Source organism: Elephas maximus, chromosome 25 (genome assembly GCF_024166365.1).
Source record: "Elephas maximus indicus isolate mEleMax1 chromosome 25, mEleMax1 primary haplotype, whole genome shotgun sequence".
Classification (NCBI taxonomy): Eukaryota; Metazoa; Chordata; class Mammalia; order Proboscidea; family Elephantidae; genus Elephas; species Elephas maximus.
Window position 1 is genome coordinate 34,665,881 of NC_064843.1, and position 27,108 is coordinate 34,692,988.

A 27,108-nucleotide genomic window follows, 5' to 3' on the forward strand; every position below is an offset into this window, starting at 1 on the left:
AGAGTAGGAAAGTGACAAGAAGGACTAAGTCTGTAGCTAACAACATATGTAACCTAGGGCAAATCATGTAACCTCCATGGAACTCTGTTTTGCTACCTACTTAATTAGAATCTTCCATGGGGTTCTGTCCAAGACACTTAACATCTATCTATTCTTTTGTTAATTGAAGTATAACACACACAAAAGTGCGTAAGTCCTATTATAAAATGAATACACTCATGTAACCACTAGTGAGAGATTTTGAAAAAGCTTCCTTGGTGGTTTATGCTGTGCCTTCGTTGTTAAGAAACAGTGAACTAGAATAAGAATAGATCATCTCATGTTTTTACAACTTTTTCTAGAGTAAAATTAGCAGAAGTAGTGGTCGAAAAAAGGAATATGGACAGCCACTTAAATTTTACTTTGAATAGGTTTATATTTAGTCTTTTTTTCCTGATGTTTCTCTTCTTCCTCTTTGCCCTTTTCCTTTGTCTGGGTCCTGGGAGGAATGGAGAGGGGTCCTAATGAACCCCCTCATAATCTTTTCTGAAAGTGGTCAGAGAGTTCTTAAACAGGTCTCTTGATCCTATGGAATACAAATGCAAATTTGGTGTATAAGAGATTTGGTTCCAACTTAACAGAGGGTTGATGTAGACTTATTTTACTTTTTAAAAAAGAAGGCATTTTGATCTCAATGTCTTTAGGGTATTTTACATTGGGAAGCTGCATTTGGCATGTGGGCTAGACAAACTTAAATAAGATCTGCTTAACAGAAAAGTAGTTTTGATTCAGAGAAGGGCAAATGTGTATATGTGTACATGTCTGTGTATGTATTGTTATTATTTCTTTTTCTTTTTTTGCCATTTAACTACCTTTTGTTTTTTTATTTATTTATGTCATCATGAATGAACTTTATCATTATTCAGACTGATGAAAACTCTAGCTCAGTGTTTCTCAAACGTGTCGTCCCATTGGAATCACCTGTGGAGCTTTGAAAACTATTGATGCCTTTGCCTGGACTTTGCAATTTTTAAAAGATCCCTAGGTGATTCTAGGAGCCCTGGTGGTGCAGTGGTTAAAGCACTTGGCTGCTAACCAGAAGGTCAGCGGTTTGAACCCACCAGCTGCTTCATGGTCTAAAGATGTGGCAGCCTGCTTCTGGAAAAATTTACAGCCTTGGAAACTCTGTGGGTTCCTATGAGTCGGAGTCGACTTGACGGCAGTGGGTTTGGTTTTGAGGTGCAGTTTAGGTGATTCTGATGTGCAGACAAATTTGGGAACTACTGCTCTAGCTAGTTAAAGCAGAACTGGATACTGTGCAACTTTCTTTTTTTTTTTGGTAGCTATTTTGAATAAACATATAAATAAAACCAATCTCCCCGCCCCCAACAAAAAAACAGTTGCCATAGAGTTTGTTTGACGCATGGTGACACCATGTATTGCTGAGTAGAACTGTTCCCCATAGGGTTTTCAAGGCTGTGACTTCTCAGAAGCACATCTCCAGGCCTTTCTTCCAGGGTGTCTCTGGGTAGGTTAGAACTGCCAACCTTTTGATTAGTAGTTGATCACTTAAACATTTGCGTCACTCAGGGACTCCTAAATTTATAAGGGGATAAATGTTTTATTTAAAAATCCTGCACTTTAAACCTGTGTACATTTTTACTAGAATGTAAGCTCGTATAAAATCAGATACCAAGTCTGTATTTTCTTCACCATTGTACCTGTAGCGTTTAGAACAATACTGGCGTGTATTGCATCCTTAAATACTTGTTGAATGAGTGAATGAACCTATCAGCCTCTAGCGAGCTGAGAGTATGCTTTTACCTAATACAGTAAAATCAGCAAAAGCCAGAACCTGTGTAAGGCGGAAACCTGTCAGAGAAGGAAAACTCAGATATTTTCCATTAAAACGAGTGATGAAAACGTGGTAAAACTGCATACTGTCAAAGGCAGAAAACTTACGAGACCCAGAAAAACAAGGCAGTCGTGTTGAGTTGTGGCTCTCACAGGGTTCACTGTATTCAAGTAGTTTGAGAGTGGTGTGGTAGTGAAAAGCCCAGACTCTAGAATCTAATTGCCTGAGCTTGACTCATGGCTTTGGCTTGGAAGCTGTACGATCTTGAGCAAATTACTTGACTTCTTTGTGCCTCGGTTTCCTCGTTGGTAAAATGTGAGTAATAGAACCTATTTTATGGGGTTGTTGAGGGACTTAATTGGGTTAATAACAAATTGCCTAGAACAGTGCCTAGCTTATAATAGTGCTTTTTAAGTTTTGTTGCGGTTGTCTGTTGCAGTTGAATCAATTTAGGCTCATGGCAACCCCATGTATTACAGAGTAGAACTGCTCCGTAGAGTTTTCTTCGCTGAAATCTTTATGGGAGCAGATTGCAAGGCAGGTTCAAACCACCAACCTTTAGCTCAGTAGTTGAGTATAAACCATTTGCGCCACCCAGGAACGTGGAAAAAACGTTAGCCTCCCTCATTTTCTTTTAAATGACAGCACAGAGGCCAAGAAAGTTTTAAGAGACTCCGAGGTCACAGAAGTAATAAAAACAAGATGGAACCCAGGGTGGTATAGTTCACTTTTTATTCTGTATACGGGTAGTCCCTGACTTATGACATATTTGAGTTAATGACGGGCCACAGTTATGATCGTCCTTTTTTATGTACATATTATTGTTTGTAATATGTAAACCTACAGTATTGCAGTGTGTAATTTGCTGATATCATTCTCATGCCAACTGCCAAAGACAAAGATCAGATTTGTAAAGATACTGATAATAAAAGGGAATAATGAAAACCAAAAAAAAAAAGAGGTATTCTACTTCTGTCAAAACCAACTTACGATGGAGTTGTCAGAACGGAACTCTATCGTAAGTTGGGGACTACCTGTAGTTAGGTTTTGTTTCTGTCACTCATCTGTTAGTTTGTCTTATTATTATGGCTTGTGTGTTGCTGTGATAGTGGAAGCTGTGCTGCCGTCATTTCAAATGCCAATAGGGTCACCCATGGTGGACGGATTTTAGCAGAGCTTCCAGACTGGGACAGACTAGGAAGAAAGGCCTGGCTATATACTGCCAAAAATTAGCCAGTGAGAACCCTGAGAATCCCAACAGAATATTGGTTGATGTAGTACTGGAAAATGAGCCGCCTAGGTTGGAAAAAAAAAAAAAAAGGTTGGAAGGCACTCAAAATATGTAGTGGCCACAACAATGAACTTGAGCCATACCAATGATTGTGAAGATGGTGCAGGACTGGGCAACATTTTGTTGCACTGTACGTGGGGTTGCCATGAGTCAGAGCTGACTCAATGGCAACTAACAACAACATTTTGTTTGATTTTCTTATAAGTAATATGGTATTAGATTACATACATTAAAAACAAAAAATTTAAAAAAACAGCAGAAGAAAAAGCTTGTGTTCCTCCTTCTTCATTAATTTTTTGGGGCAGATTCTTTAGCTACATTCCCCACCTGCCTCAGAGTTACCTCATCTAAAGGCAAATTAAATAACAAAAAGTATGCTCCTGAACCTTAGAGCATTCAGACTGCTATACCTAAACCTTTGGGCATTTAAATACCCAAAGCTCAGGCCTCAGTGCAGACCTGGTGGGACCCAGGCAGTATTATTTTTTAAAGTTTCCCAGGTAATTTTAATGTATAGTCAAGGTTGAGAACCATGAAAGTTCTTTCAAAGTACATATTCGTTTGATCTCAGGTATTCTGACTTTAGTCATTTAATAGTAGTTTTTAGTGTGGTTCTGGAAACCCTGTTGGTGTGGTGGTTAAGAGCTATGGCTGCTAACCAAAAGGTCAGTAGTTTGAATCCACCAGGCGGCACTTCTTGGAAACTCTGTGGGGCAGTTCTGCTCTGTCCTGTATGGTCGCTATGAGTCGGAATCAACTTGACAGCAATGGGTTTGTTTGGTTTTTGTTTGGGGTAGTTCTTATTAGTGAGCGTTGGCCTGAAATAGACTGGATCAGCTTGGCTCTGATATTTCTGCTAATGGTGCACTGTGTGTGAGTGAGGTAGAGTTACCCTGGTGAGGAGAATTTGGTATATGGTAGAAGAAGCACTGAATTTGGGGATGGAAGACCAGGATCTAGTCTTGATCTTGCTGTAATACTAGTCTGTAACTTCGGCCAAGTCTTGAAACCAGTGTCTAGGTTTTACTTTTCCCTGTCTGTGAAAAATTGGGGGAGTTGGACTAATTATTCTGTAAATTCTGTTTCAGCCCTAAAACTTCAAATTTGTGAACCAGTAGGGGAGGGCGAGAGGTAGCTGGTCGACTGCGTGTGCCTGAAGAATAGGTGCGTGTCAGAGGCTGAGACCCTGGTAAGAGCCAACTGTTGTGCACGCCTGACATGGAAGGGGTGGAGGGAGGGGACAAGTGTGGGAGACTGGCCTAAGGAAATATTGAATAGGAGGTGGTGGCAGTAGCTCAGCACCTGGTAATGATGTTGGTGAGGTTCTGATCTTACTGTTAAATGACTCACAAGGTACATGTAGTTAGGGGAGCCCCCCAAAATAAGGCAGTGGAAAGCAGAGGATATTTTTGTTGTTACATATATGAGGTAGGGTAAGAGTAGAAATATTATAATTGCTAAGGGTCTAGAGGGTGGTAGATACCTAGCTTTTGTTTTTAATAGATAATACATCTACATGGTTCAAAAATCAAAATATAAAAAACATATACAGTGAAGTCTTGATCCCCCCTTAACTCTCATTCATAGTCTCTGAAAGGTAACCACTTTTTCTCCCAATTTTTAGTAGGAAAAGTTTCAAAAATACCAAAAAGTTGAAAAATAATACAGTGAACACCTATCTAGTTTAAACAGTTATTAACATTTGCATTATCTCTTTATCTACTGTATTTGCTGAATCATTTTTAAAGTAAATTGCAGACATTCTGATGCCTTATCCCTAACTGCTTCAGCATGCATCTCCTGAGAACAGGGACATTGTCTACATGATCGCAAATAACATTACTGTGCCCAAGAAAATAAAAACAATTCCCTAATAACCTCTAATACTCAGTTCATGTTCAGTTTTTCCCAACTGTCTAAAACATTATTTAATGGCTGTTTTCTTCGAACAGGGCCTAAGTAAGGTTCATGCGTTGCATTTGGTTCTTATGTCTCTTCAGTTTCTTTTAATCTAGAGCTGCATCCCCCCTTCCTTCCCCAAGATTCTAGCTTTTTAAAGAGATCAGACCGGTTTTGTTGTAGGAGTCCAACAGCCTAGTTCTGTCACATTATTTTTCCATGTAATTTTTTTTGTTGCTTTAGCCACTGAATTTCCTGTAAAGTAGAAATTAAGTTTAAAGACTTACTTAGACTCAGATGAGAAATTTTTGGCAACAATCTATCATAGGTGATGCTTTGTACTTCAGGTTACATCACATTAAAAAAAAAGGAGGTATAAATGAAGAGTCTCATACTAACTGTTGCTGAGTTCGATCACTAGGTTAACCTGGTAACTGTCAGATCTCTCCATTGTAAAGGTACTTGTTTTTCTCTTTGCAGTTAGGAAGTAATCTGTGAAATGATTCTTTAGCACTGTGGGAATCTTTTGTTCTCCAACAATTTTCACCCGGTGAATTTTACATCCTTCGATCACCATTGCCCGAATCATTTATTTCATTGGTGGTTACACAATGGTGACTTTGGAAAAAATCTATCTTTTCTTCTATATTTATCAACCAGCATTATTCTAAAAGGTGAGGTTTCCCTCTCTACTAAGGGTAAACCCTTCTAAAAAGATAAATTGCTTAATTCTTCTCTTTAGTTATCAATTTTCAGAGTAAGGAGACGGTGTAGTAGTAACCTCCAGTGGTTTCATATGATAGGGTTTTTTTCACTCTCTCTTTTTGAGTAATTACTACGAATCATGGAGCCTTATTCATTCATGATATTATAATCAGTTTTATTCATTATTCTTTCTGATACTCAAATTGTCTCCTTAGAACTGGCTCTTGTGCCCTTGTGACCTCTTGTTCATTAGTCTGTTTCCTTGTCTTCTGGTATACCACGACTTTTTTAATTCACCTTGAAGATAACCATTTCTATTAGTTTTCTGTATTTCCTCCTAAAGTACTTTATGCAAATACCAGCACATATAAAAATGTTTCCTTTCCATCTTCCACAAAAAACTTACTGTACTCAATGTTACGTACCTTGTTTTCTTTCTTCTCAAAAAAGTATCTTGGAGGTCTTTTCATATCAGTACACAGAGAGCATCCTCATTCTTTTGTTATAACTGCATTTCATTTCAGGATGTACTATAATGTATTTAATCAGTCTTTATTGATGGACATCTGGGTAATTTCTTTTGCTGTTACAAATAGCGCTGTAGTCAGTAATCCTGTACGTGTGCCATCTTGTAACTATCTAGAAGTGGAATTGCTAGGTTAATGATATGTGCAGTTGTAATTTTTGTAGATACTACCTAATTATTGGTGGCGTATCAGTTTGTACTAGCACCAGCAATGAATGAGAATGTTTGTTTTCCCACACCCATGCTGAAATAGTGCGTTATCAAATTTTTGGATTTTTGCCAATCTCATAAGTGAAAATTGTGTTCTGTTTTTTCCTTCTTATGAGTAGAGTTGAACATCTTTTCATATGTTTAAGGGTCATTGTATTTCCTTTTCTGTGTATCCTGTGTGCATTTTTGTCCAATTTGTCCAAATTGTCTTTTTTGTTATATATACATAGGGTCACTATGACTCAGAACCGACTCAGTGGCACCCAACAACAACAATATACTTAAAAATTTATTTCCTTTAATATATTTATAGAGACATTTGCTGTTTATCAGTAATTTGATTGCAAATATTTTTTCTTACTTTGCCTTTTTTTTTTTTTTTTTCTTAAACTTTGCTTGTGGTGTATTTTGCCTTGTCTTTGATTTTTATGTAGTTGAATCTGTAGGTCTTTTCTTTATGGCTTTAGATTTTGAGTCAAAGTTAGAAAAACCTTTTCCTTCTGAGGTTAGAAAATATTTGGAGTTACCTTGATGTTTAATATTATAGATCCAGCCCCCCCCCCACCCTCCCCAGGTGACTACCTAGTTGTCCCAACACTATTTTTTTCTCTACTTTTATGTGTTAAAATTCCATATGCATTTTGGTCAATTTGTGGAATTTCTAGTCTTTTCCTTTGGTCGTCCATATATTCATGTGCTGTTACTACACAGTTTTAATTATTTAGGCTTTATACTATGTTTTAATATTTTCCCTTTCATTGCTCTTTTTTTTAAATTTTTATTGTGCTTTAAGTGGAAGTTTACCAATCAAGTAGTATAAATTTATATACACATTGCTATGTACTCCTAGTTGCTCTCCCCATAATGAGACAGCACGCTCCTTCTCTCCACCGTCTATTTTCGTGTCCATTCAGCCAGCTTCTGTCCCCCTCTCATCTCCCCTCCAGACAGGAGCTGCCCACATAGTCTCATGTGTCTACTTGATCCAAGAAGCTCACTCCTGACCAGTATCATTTTCTCTCATATCGTCCAGTCCAATCCCTGTCTGAAGAGTTGGCTTTGGGAATGGTTCCTGTCTTGGGCTAACAGAAGGTCTAGGGACCATGACCTCTGGGGTTCTTCTGGTCTCAGTCAGACTGTTAAGTCTGGTCTTTTTACGAGAATTTGATGTCTACATCCTGCTGCTCTCCTGCTTCCTCAGGGGTTCTCCGTTGTGTTCCCTGTCAGGGCAGTCATCTGTTGTAGCCGACACCATCTAGTTTTCTGGTCTCCGGCTGATGTAGTCTCTGGGTTATGTGGCCCTTTCTGTCTCTTGGGCTCATAATTACCTTCCGTCTTTGATGTTCTTCTTTCTCCTTTGCTCCAAGTGGGTTGAGACCAATTGATGCCTCTTAGATGGCTGCTCGGTAGCATTAAGACCCCAGATGCTGCTCTCCAAAGTGGGATGCAGAATGTTTCCTTAATAGATTTTATTATGCCAGTTGACCTAGATGTCCTGTGAAACCATGGTCGCCAAACCCCCGCCCCTGCTGCGCTGGACTTGGAAGCGTTCAATTTATTCAGGAAACTTCTTTGCTTTTGGTTTAGTCCAGTTGTGCTGACCTCTTCTGTATCGTGTGTTGTCTTTCCCTTCACCTAAAATAGTTCTTGTCTACTATCTAATTAATGAATACCCCTCTCCCGCCCTCCCTTCCTCCCCACTCTCGTAACCATCAAAGAATATTTTCTCTCTGTTCAAACTATTTCTCGATTTCTTACAATAGTGGTCTCATACAATATTTGTCCTTTTGCAACTGACTAATTTCACTTAGTGTAATGCCTTCCAGATTCCTCCATGTTATGAAATGTTTCACAGATTCATCATTGTTCTTTATCGATGCGTAGTATTCCATTGTGTGAATATACCATAATTTATCCATTCACCCACTGATGGGCACCTTGGTTGCTTCCATCTTTTTGCTATCATAAACAGTGCTGCAGTGAACATGGGTGTGCATATACCTGTTCACGTAAAGGCCCTTATTTCTGTAGGGTATATTCCAGGGAGTGGGATTGCTGGATCGTATAGTAGTTCTATTTCTAGCTTTTTAAGGAAGCGCCAAATCGATTTCCAAAGCGGTTATGCCATTTTACATTCCCACCAACAGTGTATAAGTGTTCCAGTCTCTCCACAGCCTCCCCAAGACTTATTGTGTTTTTTGGATTAATGCCAGCCTTGTTGGCATGAGATGGAATCTCATTGTAGTTTTGATTGGCATTTCTCTAAAGGCTAATGATTGTGGGCATTTCCTCATGTATCTGTTAGCAACCCGAATGTCATCTTTAGTGAAGTGCCTGTTCATATCCTTTGCCCATTTTTTAATTGGGTTATTTGTCTTTTTGTTGTTGAGTTTATGCAGTATCATATAGATTTTAGAGATCAGACACTGATCAGAAATGTCATAACTAAAAACTTTTTCCCAGTCCATAGGTAATCTTTTTCCTCTTTTGGTGAAGTTTTTGGACAAGCGTAAGTGTTCGATTTTTAGGAGCTCCCAGTTATCTAGTTTCTCTTCTGGTGTTTGTGCATTGCTAGTTCATTGCTCTTATTTTTTACAATTTTCCTGACTATCATTACTTATTTTTCTGTATAAGGTTTAGATCCAGCTTGTCTATTTAAAAAAAGAAGTTGGTATTTTTATTGGAATTGTTAAATTATGAATTAGAGAGATCGACAACTCATGAGTCTTTTTATCCAAGAATTTGGTATGTTATTCCTTTTGTTCAGGTCTTTTTTGCATTTGTGCTCTTCATTAGTATTTTTTAATTTTCTTGTAGATTTACAGTTCTTTTGAGTTCATTCCTAATTATTTTATCTTTCGTGTTGCTATTATAATGAGATCTTTTTCCACCTACTGGTGATTGATTGCATATGTAATGAAAATTATTATTTTCTATATATTAATTTTGTGCCACGTTACTTTGCTGAATTTTTAAAAAATTTTTGTTGTTTCCTGATTCATTTTCTAAGATTTTCAAGAATACAGTTATATCATCTACATGTGGTGATAGGTATACACCTTTCTTTCCTATTTTTATACCTTTATTTCTCTTGTTTAATTTCTCTGACTATACCTCTAATACAGTGTGATATATTTATCTTGTTCCTGATTTTCCCATTAAGCAAGCTGCTGACTTTTGATCTGAGAAGACATACTTTGTCATGTTAAGGAGGAGTTCGTATATTCCCATTTACCTGAGATTTTGTTGTTGTAATCAAGAAGAGTTGTTGAATTTTATCAAAGGACTTTTTAATATCTGTGGAGATGATCATATGACTTTTTCCCTTATGTCCTGAATACTGAACCTCTTGCATTCCTAGGACTAACTCTACTTGGGCATGCTGCATTATTATTTTCTTAATATACTGTTGGATTCTTTTTAAAATTTGACTTAAAATCACATCAATGTAAGAGAGATTGATCAATTTAAGAGAGATTCGCAGATAACTTTCTGCCTGCACTTTGTGTCAGCTTTTGGTATTCATGTTTTACTAGCTTCATAGAAAGAATTAGGAAGTTTTCTTTCTTTTTGTATGCTCCAGAACAGTTTCAAGGACATTAGACTTATCGGCTCTTTAAAAGGTTAGTAGTATTTCATTTTAAATCTGTGCTTGGTGCTTTTGGGTGCATTAGCGTATTTACATAGACTTGAGCTGAATAGTTTCTTGTGATCTTTTTAATTTCCTTCATGTCTTTTTATTTTATGTATGTGGAATTTCTCCCTTTTTTACTTAATTAGATTAACTAGTTGTTTTAACCCTTAAGAACTAAGGTAAACTTGACCCAAGCCACGGTATTTTCAGTTGCCTCACATGGACACAAAAGCTAAACAGTGAGCAAAGAAGACTGAACAAGAATTGATGCCTTTGAATTACGGTGTTGGCGAAGAATATTGGATATACCGTAGACTGCCAGAAGAATGAACAAATCTCTTAGAAGTACAGCCAGAATGCTCGTTAGAAGCGAGTATGGAGATACTTCATCTCACTTACTTTGGACATGTTATCAGGAGCGACCAGTCCCTGGAATAGGATATCATGCTTGGTTAAGTAGAGGGTCAGTGGAAAAAGAGGAAGGCCCTCAAGGAGGTGAATTGATATAGTGGCTCCAACAGTGAGCTCAAACGCAGTAACGACTCTGAGGGTGGTGCAGGGTTGGGCAGTATTTCATTCTGTTTCACGTAGGGTCACTAATGAGTAGGAACTGACTCGATGGCACCTAATAATGACAAAAGTGGTTTAACAGGAGTTCCTGGGTGGTACAGTTTAAGCTTGAAAGTTTGGAGATTCAAGTCCACCCAGAAGTAAAGGCCTGGTGGTTTACTTCTGAAAAATCATCCATTGAAAACCGTGTAGAGGATGTTCTACTCTGACACGTGGATTCGCGTTGAGTCAGAATAGATTTGACAGCAGTGGTTTTTTTTTAGTGGTTTAACTGTATTATTGATTTCCCCAATGTATCAACTTTTGGGTTTATTTATTCTATTGTGGTTTTTTTTTCCTGCTTTTATTTGTGTTAATTCTTTCATTTTGCTTTCTTTCAGTTCACTTTATTGTTTCCCCCCCCCCTTAACTTTTTGAGTTCTTTAACTCATTTTTTTTTTCCTAATGTGCGTATTTATGGCTGTGAATTGTCTGCTTTGCTGGTTTAGTTGTATTCTCATGTGTAGAACTTTTCTTATTATTGTTTTCTAGAAATTTTGAAGTTTTGACGTGTATTTTTTTAACCCAAAAGTTCAAGGGTTTGTTGTTGTTTTAAGGTAGAAAGGTCTTTGTTTCTTGATTTTATTTTAAATTTGTAATTTTAGTACATTGTCATCAGAGTATGTTGACTGCCCTTTTTCTGCTTTTTGGATTTATTGAAATTTTCTTTGTGGCCTAATATATGGTTTTTTAAAAATAATATTTCATTGAGTTTTTGGTGAAAGTTTACACGGCATGTTAGGTTCCCATTTGACAATTTCCACATAAATTCTTCAGTGACATTCGTTACATTTATCACACTGTGTCAACATTCTCTTTGTGTTCTACTTGTTTCATTTCTAGTACTCTAGTTTCCCTACTCCCTTATCTCCTCATCTTTGCTTTTGGGTAATTGTTGACCTTTAGGTCTCATAACGATGATTTAAAATTGAGCACTGATCTTATAGGTAATAGCCTTAATTTTCAGTGCCACCCTGCTGTTACATAAAAGGTGATCTCAGGGGAAAGGCTTGGTTCTAGGTTTAAATAGTGTCTCAGGGCGACTTTTTCTGAACGCATGCCAAAGGTATGCACTTTCCGTGGATAAATTCTATGTTTACAATAAAGAATACTTTAAAACTTAAACTGAAAATGTCATGGAAAAATATAATGTATAGATATTATAGATACAGTTGGAAAAACTTAAGTCTATACTTCAGAAAGTTTAAAAACTAATTTTGAAATTCTGTTAGAGAAGTGGGTCTTAAACTTATGTGTGTTTTTGGCTCTCAACGTGGTGACATGATATTAATTCATTTTAATTTGACAGATTTAGAAATGAAGGTAAAGGGAGGTCTCTAAGGCTCGGGCTCCCATTTTCATGATTCTTAAGTGAAGCTGGAGTCATTCACTGAGGTTTGGTTCCACACTCTTTTTAATGCTTGCGGATGAGTGGTATAAGATCTTAGGAAAAGTTATTCTTTGTAGACTTAATAGTAATCCTGTTTCTAACATCTAAAGATGCTTGGGGGGTCCCGGGGTGGTGAGATTGGAGGTTCGCATCAACCCAGATGTGCCTTGGAAGAAAGGCCTGGCAATCTACTTCCAAAAAAAAAAAAATCAACCATAGAAAACCCTATGGAGCACAGCTCTACTCTGAGAGAAATGGGGTTGCCATCAGTTGGGATTAACTCTACGATAACTAGGTAAAGATGTTTAAGTTGCATCGATAACTTGTAATGTTTGCATTGGCTTCCATTGCAAAGGTAGGTCACCTCTGTAATAGCTATATAATACTGTGACTTTATTTTTCCTCTGTTTTTTCTCTTTTTAGAGTTTTGATTTGGCTGCTACCCTGAAATATAGGCCCTAAAAATGCCTGCTTATTTGGACTTAGAAGATGACCTAGATAAATGATAAAAATTTAAGAAAGACTTTTTGGTGAGTGAAACCCAGTGTGAGAGAGTAGGTAAAGCCCAACTTAATGGTTTTTCTAGTATTGTCTTTCTTTCTGGAGATGCTGTCTAGAATGCATTTATTCTTAGAAACTGGATAAAATACAAATGCCACTCTTCTGTTTTTAAATGGGGCTTCTACTACAAACTTCTTTATGTAGTTTTTACCTTTTTTTTTATAAAGGTTGATCTCAGGTTTTACTGTGTGTAACAGTGAAAGACCAGCAAACGGTATTATTAGAATTTGTTGATTAAAATTATAATAGGAGATTGCACTTCAAGTAAATACCTTTAATTGATCAAAAATTCAAATAAATATATGTTGAAAGTTGCAACCTCAACACAACTTAAAATTTGATGCTGTGTTTGGATTTGGGATTAGCCAAAGCCCAGCAGAAATTCATGGTTTTTACCCTGAAATCTGAATTTCCCTTCCACATAGCCTCTGTGTGGTGCTCTGTTAACAGATCCTGGCAGTCCACACCTGGGGTCTCTGTCACAGTGGTCTAAGCTGATGCAGGGAGCTCTTCAGAAATGCCTCATGAGCCCACGTGAGAAAATGTCAGTATCAGAGCACTTACTGCATAGTTCTCGCTCCTCCCCCCTTTTTTTAATTTGAGAATTTGGTCACCATGAGTTGAAACCGACTCATGGCAGCTGGGTTTTTTTTGTTTGTTTCTGTTTTTAATACTATTGTGACAGGCTTGGAGCATCAGGATAAGATTTGTGCCTGGTCCCCTAATATTCTTAGATTTTTATCTCAGTTTACTGAAGTGACTTACCTAGTAAACACTCACTTGTCTACATTAAACAGAATTTAAGCATTTATTGCTGCTTTCCTTTAAGACACTGACATTTGTAAGTTATTGAAAGTAGTTTTCATATTTAGAAAAAAATTTATTTTTTAATTTTGAGATTTAAGAGCTTCAGTCCAGGGATAGAAACCACTCACTTCTGCCAGGATGACCGGTGCACGGAGGAACTGTGGTATACAATGGAATGTTGTATAACTATTAAAAGGAATTAAATTCTAAAACATGCTACAACTTGGATGAACCTTGAAAACATTATGCAAAGTGAAAGGAGCCAGACACAAAAGGACAAATTTTGTATAATCCCCACACTTATGGAAATATCTAGAATAGGCAAATGCATAGAGACAGAAAGTAGATTAGTGGTTTTTTTTTTTTTTTTTTAAGGGCTAGGGGGAGGGAGAATGGGGAGTTAATGCTTTAAAGGGTACAGAGTTTGTGTTTGTGGTGATGAAAAAGGTTTGGAAAACAATAGTGGTGATTGTTGAACGACATTGTGAATATAAGTAATGCTACAGAACTTTTAAATAATTAAAATGGTAAATTTTATGTTGTATATATTTTATCACAATAAAAAAATAAAATAAAATTTTAAAAGTACTTGTTCTTTTCTCATGATCCCTTACTATCCCTCCTGATACTGTAGGTTTACAAAAAGGTAGCATGTAACATAATATAATGAACTTTATTTAAGGCTGTTGTGTTTTTGTTTCCAGTATCTTTAAGAACTAATTGTTACAGAATATCTTAATTAAAACAGTTTTTCCTCTCTCTAATATCTTAATTTTTATAGTACTTCCTTATTACTTGACAAATAAATGGCAGTTTCCACCGAGCTGTGGATTGTACTTTGCTGTATGTGTAATTGTGGGTGGTAATGCTCTTTTTGCATTTCCTCTCCTTTTCAAAGGCTTTCTCGTTGCCCGCTTGGCATTATGCTTCTGGAATAATACCCACCATGGTTTTGGATGACCTTCCAAACTTAGAACACATCTACGCTTCCTTGTGCTCATCAGCAGTGGAGGACTCAGAGATGGATTTTGACTCTGGTCTAGAAGATGATGATACAAAAAGTGATAGCATTTTGGAAGAGTCCACTATCTTCGTGGCCTTCAAAGGAAATATAGATGATAAAGACTTCAAACGGAAATTGGACACAATATTGGAGAATGTGCCCAATTTGTTACACATGGGTAATTACCATAATTATTTTTTCCTTATTGTTACTCTTTTTTGAGGTGTTTGTCTTCGCGGTTATCTTGTGTTTTATACAGGCAGTCCCTGGGTTACGGACGAGATCTGTTCCTAAGTGTGTCTTTAAGTCAGATTTTAGGTAAGCCCAAACAGGTGCATGTGGTTCTTGTTTAGCCTTAGTTCAGTGCGAGATAAGGCTCAAAGCCTTTTCAGTGATTTAAAAGCTGCACCTGCAACAAGTGAAGGTGATTGTGATGAATTTGTTGTGAGTAGGGGTTGGTTGAGTCGTTTCAAAGTGGGGGCAAATTTATATAACATTAAAGGGCAAGTATGAGTTGTCCGTAAGTTGGAGGTTTGTAACCTGGGAACTTACTGTACAGTCAGACTACTGAACTGGGATGAAAGGCTGATTTTACGTGTTACAGGATTTTTTAATTATTACTATAGAAATGCTGTTGTATTTCCTTTAAGTATGTGGAGGAGCTGAATATAGCAAAGTATTGCTTCACACAGAAATCATTAAATAATCTGCACTAGAAGATAAGAGTAATTCTCAAGATCCAAATTAGTCTACAGTATTATTTTTAACCTGGTATTCAATTTCCTTACCTGTAAAATGAAGGGGTTGGACTGGATCTTTACAATTCCTTAAAGCTTAGAAAAATCTATTATTCTGTGACTCTACTTACAATGGACTTGAAATTGTTCTCTTAAATTTTAGATCAGAGGTCACTGACAGCAGTAATACCTGCAGCCATGCGGTACTTGGCCCATTTTATAGTGTTTGGGTTTTTTGGGGTTTTTTTTAATTCATTAGTTGCCAATGTTTTAATAATTGGCATGTTTTACACAAAAGGCTAGATTTTGGATTTCTCTCTAAAAATGGGAATGTCTGATAATTTAACATCCCCAATGGCAATGAGCATAGCAGCTGCTAGTGAGGGCTGGCCCTCAGTTCACCAGAGTTCCCATCTGGCCTCTTCACACATTTAGATTACCTGTCTGGCTTTGGGGGCATTTGTGTTTGACCCTTGGTTTAGATGTCCTCCTGTATTCTAGTTAGCATCATTATCTAATCCCTACAGACACAGTACAAAGCCCAGATTTCATCCTTTTATCACAAATCCTAATTTGATCAAGTGCTCATTAGCTTTTTCAGGTTTGGAAGGTTTTTTCTTTGGGATTTGAAGGCAAGTTATTGAATAACTTTTTTTTTAAATCAGGTAACTGGGCCTGGGATTTACTTTCCAACCTGTTAAATGTAATTACAAACAACATTACCTGCTCAATTAGTTACTTTTTGTATTTTCTTTTAAAAATGTGTCCTGACATTTCCGTTAACTTTTCAAACTTGCTGAAATGTATGTTTTCACATCCTGGCTAAAGTTTATTTGTCCAATTTCTGTTATTTTTTTTTCCATCTGTTTGATGTAGCTTCAGTGGAAATTCTAAGCTTGTTTAACATAGGAGAAAAATTTTTTTAAAAATCAGACATAGACTTAAGTCTGCTCCTTAATTGAATCATTTATAGGACATTGGAAGAATTGTTTGCTCTGTGACTTTATGAGTATCTTTCAAAGAGATACCCAGTGAATATTTAAATATTTGAGTTTTTTCATATTTCAGATATTTAATTTGAAGAGGTAAAATTGCTTCACACTTGATAAATAAAACTTTGTTTTCAGTGCTCTTTTCTTTGAGTTCAGTGCAGGACTTCAGACCCCTACTGAGAATGTCCATTGCCACCCCCAATACAGTGAATTAGGATCAACATTTTAACAAGATCCCTAGGTACTGCTTATGTATAATAAATTTTGGAACCACTGCTTTACCAGTGGTCCTCAGAATTGATACCTAACTAGCAGCATAGCATTGCCTGGGAATTTGTAGAAATGCAAATTCGCATCAGTGGTTCCAACCAGAACGAACTCATCTGAAACCTGAGTTTAGTGGATTAAGCTGAAGATCCCCTAATATTCTGTATCCAGTGTTTTTATAGGGCTTCACTTGACATTTGAGACTTTTATGTCCTCAGCTTCTCAGTTCACATGCATTGAACTGAACCCAGAAGTAAACATTATTAGTTTAAACTTACCTCTCTCTTCTTCTCTCTTATATTCCTTATTCCATCTTAATGCTTTCCATTTATTCAGTGCCTACTATGTGTCATACAGTGTGCTGGGTTTTTTCCGTGTATTATCTCATTTAGTACTCACGATCTCATGAAGTAGTTTTGCCATAGTTTTAAAGAAGAGAAAGGTAAGTTTCAGTAAAAAAGGCTATATAATTTGTTTATGGTCACCCAGGTGCTAAGTGGTAAAGCTAGGATTAGATTTAAAGTCTGTCTAATGCCAAAACCCAAGCTCTTGCAACTAATGCAAGCTGGTACTCCTCCTTATTCTTTTACTTTTTGTTTTGTTTTTGTGCCATATCTTGTGGTGACTAAAAGATTACGGATATTATTCTCTTTCTTTCACAATCAAGAATCCAGCAAGCTAAAGGTGCAGAAGGTGGAGCCCTGGAACAGTGTGCGTGTGACATTTAACATCCCCCGGGAAGCAGCAGAGCGGCTAAGGATCCTGGCTCAGAGCAACAACCAGCAGCTTCGGGATCTGGGGATTCTCTCCGTTCAGATTGAAGGTCTGTTATCTTGCTATGTGCTCATTTGGACTAAAATCATAACAGTAGAACATAGCAAGATTTTGTAGGCTACTTTGTCTGTTCCTCTGTTCTTACGTTCCAGAATGCCAGGTGACTGATGTAACCTGGCTTCACATTATAGCACCTCAGGATAAAGAGAGATTGAGCTGTTGCTGGTCCTGATACTCTTAAGCATCCATAGCGTCAGCACTATTCCTTTTTTGGCTGATTTTGACCGTCAGCCTCTCAAACTTTGGTTTTACTGGCACCCTGACCAGAAACTGATTTGCCTTTTAAAGACTATCACTTCCTTCCACCAAACCAAAACTCAAACCCCATTGCTATTAAGCCAATTCTGACTCATAACAACCCTATAGGACAGAATAGAATTGTCCCCATAGGGTTTTGAAGCCTGTGATCTTTACAGAAAGGGCCCCTAGTGATGCAGTGGTTAAGCGCTTGGCTGCTAGCCTAAAAGTCAGTGGTTCGAACCCACCAGGTGCTCTGCTGGAGAAAGATGTGGCAGTCTACTTCTGCAAAGATTACAGCTTTGGGATCCCTATGGGGTAGCTCCGCTCTGTCCTATAGGGTTGCTATGAGTCAGAGTCAACAGCAATGGGTTTGGTTTGTTATCTTTAATTTTTGTGGAAGCAGACTGCCACATCTTTCTCCTGGAGAGGCTGGTGGGTTTGAACCACCGAGTTTTCATTTAGCAGCCGAGCACTTAACCCCTGTGCCACCAACAGTCCTTTCCTTCCACCAACTAAGCCTTAGTATTTTTCTTTTTCTTTATTCATCTAACAGAGATTAGGAGGCCCTGAACAGACCTTATGTGACAGTATTTATTTTTAAAATATTTTAGCCAGAATGGTCTTTTCAAAATGAAAATATGCTCAACACACACATGCATATGCACATTCACTTTAAAACCCTGCCATGGCTTGCCATTATTCATAGACTAAAGACCAAACTTCTTAAAATGCCTTTAGGCCTTGCATGATCTGACCTCCACGTTCTTCACCCAGCCTTATCCTGTACATCTCTACTCCCTTGCTCTCTGTGTTCTAGCCTCTCTAGCTTTCTTTTGATTCCTTAAACATGCAGTTCTTCCTCCTACCATGGGTCCCTTGCACTGATCTCTTCTCTAAATGGAATGCTGTCCCTTACTATTACCCTTTTTCCTAGTTAAGCTCTATTCAGCCTTCAGTATCAGCTCAGATCTTCTTGAAGATGCATTTTCTGAACCCCCAAATTAAGTCAGAGTTCTTTGTTATGTGCTCTCACAAAAGTCAGTTTATTTCCCTCAGATTATCTCACACTTTCATTAGAGCAATTATTTGATTATTGTTTTATTTTCCATTAGACTGTAAACTCCAGTAGGGCAGGGACCATGTCCGGTTGTGCTCACTGTTGTTTCCCTGGCTTGCCCGGTGCATGTTAGGTTCTTAGTAAACATCTTTTGAATGACAGGAAGGTAAGCACACATACAATGGCACCACTCTGCTCCAGCACTCAGAAAGCAAAGATTACATAAAATATGGTCCTTGTCTTTATGAATTCAGAAGAGCTGAGAGGGACAGACCTGTGAGAGATTTAACTGTGAATGTGGGGGAGGACAAAAGGGGTTCAATCTTTGGGTGCCCAAAGATAGAATTGGAACCCTCACATCCCTTCCTGTATTGAGGCAAAAAAGGTGGCGACCAGTGATTCCAGCCTTCCCTTCCACTGGTGCCCCAAGTCCTCCTGACCCTGTGCTTACCTAGAGCCTAAATGCTCCACAGAACTGCAGCGGTGGTACAATTTTGCATATAGGAATGAGACTGATTTTGTGCAGTCTAAGATTGTAGGTTGCTGTGCCCCAAAAGGGGCGATACCAGCAAACAAAAATTATTTACAGAGAATTATGTGTAGATTGAGAAATGGGGTAAGTGTGATTATTTCACAAAGGAAGGAATAGTGGCTTAACTAACTAGTTTATTATGAAAAATGTTGGATTATCTAAAAGGTTGATCCAGGAAAGTAAAATGAATTTACAGCGATCAAGGGTGAACTACTGGGAAGAGTGGAAGCTGGAAACTATTGGATAAGTAACAGCATATAGGCTGTTCCTACTTTATGGAACACATAAGCAGGTTCCTATTTACCTATTTCTTATTTAGCTGTTACTTATTTATCTAAATTAGAAGACTGTGAGACCTTAATTGGTATCGTTTTCTATTAGAGGAAGAAAACACTAATTTCTTCTCTTAATCAAGCTTACTTCCTACAAGTTCTTAAAGGGTAAAATGCTGACTCCCCTTTATTATTATAGCCATAAATTAAAACGTAAGTACCAGGAAGGAAGCAAAATAAATAACATTTTAAGAAATTATGAAACGTGCATAGTGATTATCCCAATGCAGAAAATGTTCTTTAACTTTTAGGACATATATGCACATGCATCCCAGGTATCTCCCTTTCTCTCTTACCACACTCCCTGGGAGTTCAGACAGGAGTGAAAATGGTGGCAGCAGCTGTTGCTTTCATGAAACTGGTGATGGCTAGTGCATTTGTAAGTTGTAAGAGGAGGTGTGGCCACTGTTATGATATCTGTTAAAGGGCCTGGGAGGCAGGTTGTTCTTGAACAGATTATTCTCCATTGAACTTTGACCAAGGAGTTGGGGAATGTATCTTTTTTGAGGATATTTTGTGACCCCTGTGTAAATTCATGGTGATCTGAATCAGGGGCCTGCAAAAAGCCATATAGTAAATGCTTTTGGCTTTGTGAACCCTGTGGTCTGTACCACAACTACTAAACTCTACCATTGTAGTTTTGCAAAAGCAGCCACAGACCATACGTAAATGAATGAATGTGCCTGTGTTCCAATAAACCTTTATTTAAATAAATAGGCAATGGGCTGGATTTGGCCCGTGGGCCATAGTTTGTAAGTTTGGGAGCCAATATAATACAGCCAATACATTGTTCTCCACAGCGCGTGTTTCTTCGATACAAATTAGCTTATATGCATTTAGTAAATAGGGGAATGATAAGTTTAATGTGGAAACTATGTTTATTCATATGTGGTATTTTCCTAGGCAGGGGGAGCTGGAATAGTAGGAATAGAATTCTAATTATCGATAAGGAAAAAAAGCCTTTAGCTCAGCTGCTGCATAGGTAGGAGTATTTTCAGCTCTATTTTAATAAACTTAACAAAGTTTGCACTCAGGTGCCTTCCTTAAAATACACCCCCAGCTTTGCCGGGCTCTCAACGTAGGACAAATTTCATATCCTCCTGTCCCTACCTTAATGGGAGCCCCGCTGCTCTACGCACCACTGCCTCTGCATTGTCTCAATACCTGGCTAAAGGATTTCCACTCTCTCGTATCTGGATATGTTGCCTCCACCAATATTTTTGTTTTTATTAGTGCTCTGGTGACAAAGTAGCATAGGCTTTGAGTCTTCCCCAATCTTGTTTTTCCCATAAAACCTATTATTTTCAGTGTGAGATTTTATGGAATGTGAGATTTTTCAAGAACATACATAGAAAAATGCCTGTGATTCTTTGTAAGGTTATGATGACTGTTCATCATATATTCAGTAAATACCTAATGAGCACCTACCTTGTACCAGGCACTGTTTTTTGTATAAAGGATATGGTTAGGGAGGCTGTGTAATTGATCATCTAAATTAGAATACTTCTGATGGTGAAAGGGGGTGCTGTTAGTAATTATGCTGGGACAACAGATGTAAACTGGTCAGACTTACGGTTATCCTAGTGTAGTAATAGGGAGGCAGACAAGAAAACAAGTGAAGGAATAAGTAATTATAAAGTAGCATGTGCTGTGAAGAAAATAAGATGTTTTGGTAAAGGATGACCTAACCTTGGCTAGCACTAGGCTGTTAACCAAATGGTTGGTGGCTGGAGTCCACTGAGAGGCAACTTGGAAGAATGGCCTGGTGATCTAATTCTGAAAAATCAGTCATTGACAACTGTATGGAGCACAATATACTCTGACACACACGGGGTTGCCATGAGTCGGAATCAACTCCAGACAATTTTTTTTTTTTAACCTTGGGTAAGATGGCTGGGTGAGGCCGTTTTGGACATGTGACACTTAAGCTTACATGGAAATTGAGAAGTTGCCTATGTGAAGTGTGCAGGAGAACTGTTCTAGACAGAGGGAATAGCATGCGCAGAGACCTTGAGATGAGAGGCAGCTTTGTGGCATAAGAAACTAAAAAGAGTCACTGAGGCTGAATCCTTATTACTGAAGGTGAAAATAGCATGAGATGAAGTTGGAGAGGTAGGCACGGGCTAGATCTGGGTTCAGTAAGGTAGTTGTAAGCCGCATGTGGCTACTGAGTACTGGAAGTATGATTCATCTAAAATGACATGAACTTCGAATGTAAAATACACACTGGATTTTGAGAACTTAGTACCCCGCCCAAAAAAGAACGTAAAATAATCTCATCAATAATTTTTATATTACATGTTGAAACAATACATTGGGTGTCTTGAATTAAATATGAAATATGTTGGAATTAATTTCACCAGTTTCTTTTTACCTTTGTAATGTGGCTTCTAGAAAATTTTAAATTATATGTTACATTTCTGTTGAATATCACTGGGATAGGTAGATAATTTGAGGTCTTAGATGTCTTCACAAGGAGTTTGGCTTTTATTTCTAAAATAATTGAGCAGTTGTTCAATTGAACAGTTGAGCAGTTTTAAACCAAAGGAGTAATATGATCTGGTAACTATTTCTAGAATAATACTCTTTCTTACAATGTCTTAGTAAGTTTGGTATATTAACGGTTCCTTCCCTTTGGTGAAAAAAAAAACAAAACCCTGAAGCCCTGTATTTTCTTTCTCTTTTGCTCCCAATTCCCATAGGCAAGTTTAGAGTATCTTGTAGCCCGTGGTGATTGGTCCCTTACTGATAGGATATTTGCTGCCTACGGCCCTCCCACCTCCCTGGATAAAATATGTAATAATCTGGATCAGGGACCAGACAGAAGAAACTGTTGTGCCCTCATTAGCTTCTTGCTTTATCAGCTCGCTCTGCCAACCAGGACCCCACATTAAGAAAGGACTCAGGTGAATGCAGCCTTTCTTTAGCCACGGGCTAGCTGTACTTCTATTTGTCCACAAGGTGGTGCTGTCTTCCATACAACCAAACCAAAGAAACCAAACCCAAGGCTGTCGAGTTGATTTTTGACTCATAGTGACCCTATAGAACAGGGTAGAACTGTCCCATAGAGTTTCCAAGGAGGGCCTGATGGATTTGAACTGCCGACCTCTTGGTCAGCAGCCGTAGCACTTAACCACTACACCACCGGGGTTTCCTCCATACAACAGTAGTCAAAATTTTCGATTAAGTGCAGGAATCACTCTAAAGCTTGTTTCAGAAATCTTTTTTGCCATTAGACCAAGTAGGATTTAAGTTGCCTCAAAGTTTAAGGACCTACTTAATTGGAGCATTTCTAGTGACATATTACCTACCAGACTACTGTGAGGCTCAAATAGATAAAATTTTGTAACATTAAAAATCCTGTACAAATATTGGTCTTATCATTAGGTGTCTCAGAAGTAAATAGTAACAGTCTATCTACTTCATTGCATGAATTTTTCTGCTGGAAATCTGCTGCAAGTAATGAAAAGGAATTGGTATTTTGCCCACAAGTATTACAGTTGTCCCTACATCATCCGTTCTTTCCCCGTCAAGCCTCCTTATACCTCTGATCATAAATTCCCAAAAGGAAATCTAGAATTTTGGGATTTCTGAGAGTGTTTATTCTCCCCCACATCCCCCCACAAAAAAATCGATGGGCTGGTTGAAAATCGGTGTCCAGAGCTCCGAGCTCTCTATGAACGCTAAGCACCATTGATGATCCCTGTTTGTCGCATTGTAGGTGAGAATTGGTTGTAATGTTTTCCTCGTGCCCCGTGTAGGTGAACCCGCTCAGATGGGGTTGACGAGGAGCCGTACAGTGTTGAACTTAGGCTTTTTGTGGTGATAAATTTACCATAATTCTTTAAACACAGAAAATTAGGGCTCTTGTGTACCTGTCTTTGAACAAAATTTACCTTGGTTTTCCTTATTGTGATGATTTCCTTTTTATAACCTGACTGTCATTTTCAGGGGAAGGTGCTATCAACCTGGCTTTGGCTCAGAACCGAAACCAAGATGTAAGAATGAACGGACCTGTGGGAGCTGGAAATTCAGTTAGGATGGAGGCAGGATTTCCCATGGCAGGTGGGCCAGGTGAGATCTCCCATTCAGCTGCATGACGTCTTACTAGTTTCATTTTTTTTTTTTTTGCTTTATTTGCAGATGTGTAATCATTTGGGTCCAGCAAGATAGGTGAGGCTCAGGTGACACACCAGTATTTTTATTTGATGGATCAGAAAAGCAAGACATGGATCATCCTCAGGAGGCTAGGGCCACAGTGCATGGACCATATAGCCTTTGCAGTCTTTTGGGCTCATGCTTAAAGGTAGATGAGCACTGAGCCATGCAGCAAACATTTATTGGGTTCCTGTTGTATGTCAGGGCCTGTGCTAAGTGTTGGAAATAAAAATGAATAAAAAATTTTCTACCCTTAGGATGTTTACAATGTAGTGGAGAATGTAGCTTTCCAACTCCCTGTCACATTTTCTGAGGCTGATTACCTGTGACCTCAGAGTTCTTATGTGCTTATGTGAAATCTGCAGAAGTATGTGGGAGAACCTGTCTAATTATGTATTTAAAATTTGAGTGTTACGTTTAAAGCGTTCTTTCTTTTTTAAAAAAATATGTTATTGTGATTTTGGAGGAAATTCGCATAGCATATTAGGTTCTCATTCATCCATTTGTAAATGTATCCTTCAGTGACATTGATTATACTGTTCACAATGTGTCAGCGTTGTCATTATTTCCATTCTGGTTGTTCTGTTTCCATTAGGCTAGCTTCCTTGTCCTCCTTTACATTCTCATCTTTGGTCAGGGTAAATGTTGTCCATTAGGTCTCGTTTAGATGGTTGTTTAGAAAAGCACAGTACTCACAGGTGTTATTATTTATTTTATGAGCTACTCTGTCTTTTGACTGACAGGTGACCTCTAGGAGTGGTTTGAGTCCTAAGTTTAAAGGGTATCCTAGGGTGATAGTCTCGGAGGTTCCTCTAGTCTCTACCGGTCCAGTAAGTCTGGCTTTTTTTTTAGGAATTTGAGTTTTGTTCTACATTTTCCCCCATTCTATCTGGGACCATCTATTATGTCCCTGGTCAGAATGGTCGGTAGTGGTAGCCGGGGACCAACTAGTTCTTCCGGTCTCAGGGTAGATGAGGCCATGGTTTGTGTACACTATTAGTCCTGTAGACTAGTTTCTTTGACTCTTTGGTTTCCTTCTTTCTCTTTTACTCCAGATGCGTAGAGACCAATAGTTGTACCTTAGATGGCAGCTTGCAAGCTTTTAGGACCCCAGAAGCTACTCATCACACTAGGATGTAGAACATTATCTTTATGAGCTATGTTATACTAACTGACCAAGTTACCCCCAACTTCAAACTTGGTAACCCAATCCTGCGAGGTGCTTGGTTATATCTAGGAAGTGTCTGTAACTTCCCCCCACGTGCTTTATTTTATATATAAACATATACATAGCAAACAGGCACACGTGTATACACTTGCCTACAGAAGGACCTGTACGTGCACACTGGTGTATTCATACGTGCTTCCCTTTACATGTATAAGCGTACATATCTACCTGGGTAGCCACATACATATGTTTTGGTTGTAATTACTTTTGTTAAAAAAGTATATATGTTGTGACTTTTCGCAAAATCATCTCTTATTCTTGTGTGCTTCTTAATGTCATCTTTTACCCTGGTCATGTTGTGCTGACTTCACCTGAATCTGATATTGCCTTACCCATCACCAAAACTAACGAATCCTTTTCTAATAATCCTGAAGTTTCTTCTTCAGAGGTTGAACTTTCTCTAGAATCACAGAACATTAGAATTAAATTGGCTCTCTCATTTAAAGCTGAGAAAGCTGTGGAACCCACAGGAGGGAAGTGATTTTCCCAGGGTCAAGTAGTAGTAGTGAGCTAACATCATAGACCTCCTAACTCCCAATTCAGTGCTCTCTTCACTATCCTAGTGGCTTTCAGAGTTCCTGTGTGGCACAAATGGTTAAGTGCTTGACTATTAGCTGAAAGATTGGTCGTTCAAACCTTGGAGGACAGGCCTGGCGATCTGCTTCCATAAAGATTATAGCCTAGAAAACCATATGGGGCAGTTCTGCTGATAGGGACTTGACAGCACAGAACAGCAACAACTAGCAATTTGCCAATATTTTTTTTTTAGTAAATTTGAAGATGCTTATGCTTTAAAAGGAGTCCCTAGATGGTGCAAGCAGTGAACACGCTTGGCTGTTAACCAAAAAGTTATAAGTTCTGGTCCATGTAGAGGCACCTTGGAAGAAAGGCCTGGAAATCTGCTTCCAAAACATTAAAAACTTAGGAAGAATAGTTCTATCCTGACACACATGAGGTCACCATGAGTCGGAGTTGACTTGACAGCAGTTAACTAAAACCTAGCAATTCTAAGTATATAGTCTAAGTATACTCTCGCATATGTCCACAAGAATACATGACATTGCAAAATTGTAGTAGTGAAAAGTTAGGGAAAAAACCTTATTATTCATTAGCAGGAGAATAGATGTTCCATATGATGACATACTATTATAGCAGTCAAGGTGAATGAACTAGAGCTACATGTATTTACATGGATGAGTCTCAGAAACATTAAGCAAAGAAAAAAATTGACGAAGAATACATATAATATGGTGCCACTTATACAGAGATTAAAAGTGTACAAAAAACTATGCAGTTTACCTGCATATGTAGAATAGGCAATGTTAACCCAATTCCAAGGTAAGAGGGAAGGAATGGGATGGGATTGGGAAGGAGTAGGGGGCTTCTGCTCTGAAAGAGATAAGAGCAAAATGTTTAAACAAGCTGGGTGATGGGTACAGAAAATTTCCATATCTTTTTATATTTTGAAATATTTCATTAAAAGCAAAAATTGTGCCAAATCCAGTATTCTATTTTAGGGATTTTTTTTTCCTAGGATTAATAAGGATGACCAGCCCTGCCACTGTTATGATACCCCAGGGTGGAAACGTGTCATCTTCCATGGTGGCACCAGGCCCCAATCCAGAGCTGCAGCCCAGGACTCCTCGCCCTGCTTCTCAATCAGGTAATCGTCTCCAGTCTTTGAGGACTGAAGGGGCCGGAGCTCCCCACAGGTGTCGTTACAAAACCCAGCCGCCTGTGATGCCGGATTCCTAACTGCCCTACTCAGATGCCACTTTCTTTATACAGTTGCTCTGATTTCTTCATCATTTTCCTCCTCAGACCTTCTCGTTGTGCTCTTTATTAATTCTACTCCCAACATTCCCAAAAGAGTGTACCCTGCCACATGTGTCCTGCACAATACTCCATGACAGAGAATTCTGTAGTCAAGTAAGTTTAGGAAGTGCAGCATACTTGACTCTCCCTCCTGGAGATTCAAGATTAACGTATTGGAAGCACTGAGAGTCCTGCAGTGAGGAAACCTGTTTAAGGTTGTTAAGTCCGGTATTTCCCAGACATAATTGACTGTGTTTTTTGTTTTGTTTTTCTTAAAACACTAATTAAAATAGTTCCCCAGAATATGCCCTGGAAAACACTGTTCTCTACATTTTGTCTTTGGCCCTTACATCTACTGTTGAACCATAAGCTCTTATTAGCCAGGATTCATTTTTCTATCATCGTGGCACGTTGCTCTGCGCATAGGAGGTGCTCATGTTTTGTTGA

At 38.3% G+C, this 27,108-nt stretch overlaps 1 protein-coding gene across 11 annotated transcripts in view; it reads left to right on the forward strand.

Annotated features, from left to right (window-relative positions):
• NCOA6 (nuclear receptor coactivator 6) overlaps nucleotides 1-27,108 on the forward strand; it is a 95,259-nt gene that overhangs the window by 25,558 nt on the left and 42,593 nt on the right. For 9 of the 11 annotated variants that reach the window (XM_049868976.1, XM_049868979.1, XM_049868984.1 and 6 more), the window contains exons 2-6: nucleotides 12,522-12,628; nucleotides 14,365-14,647; nucleotides 17,133-17,288; nucleotides 23,412-23,534; nucleotides 26,381-26,509. In XM_049868976.1, coding sequence (XP_049724933.1) covers nucleotides 14,413-14,647; nucleotides 17,133-17,288; nucleotides 23,412-23,534; nucleotides 26,381-26,509 — 643 coding nt within the window. In that variant the 5' untranslated portion in view covers nucleotides 12,522-12,628; nucleotides 14,365-14,412. Of the gene's footprint in view, nucleotides 1-4,213; nucleotides 4,315-12,521; nucleotides 12,629-14,364; nucleotides 14,648-17,132; nucleotides 17,289-23,411; nucleotides 23,535-26,380; nucleotides 26,510-27,108 lie in introns of all 11 variants that reach the window. The other 2 variants (XM_049868977.1, XM_049868978.1) reach the window with 2 other exon arrangements.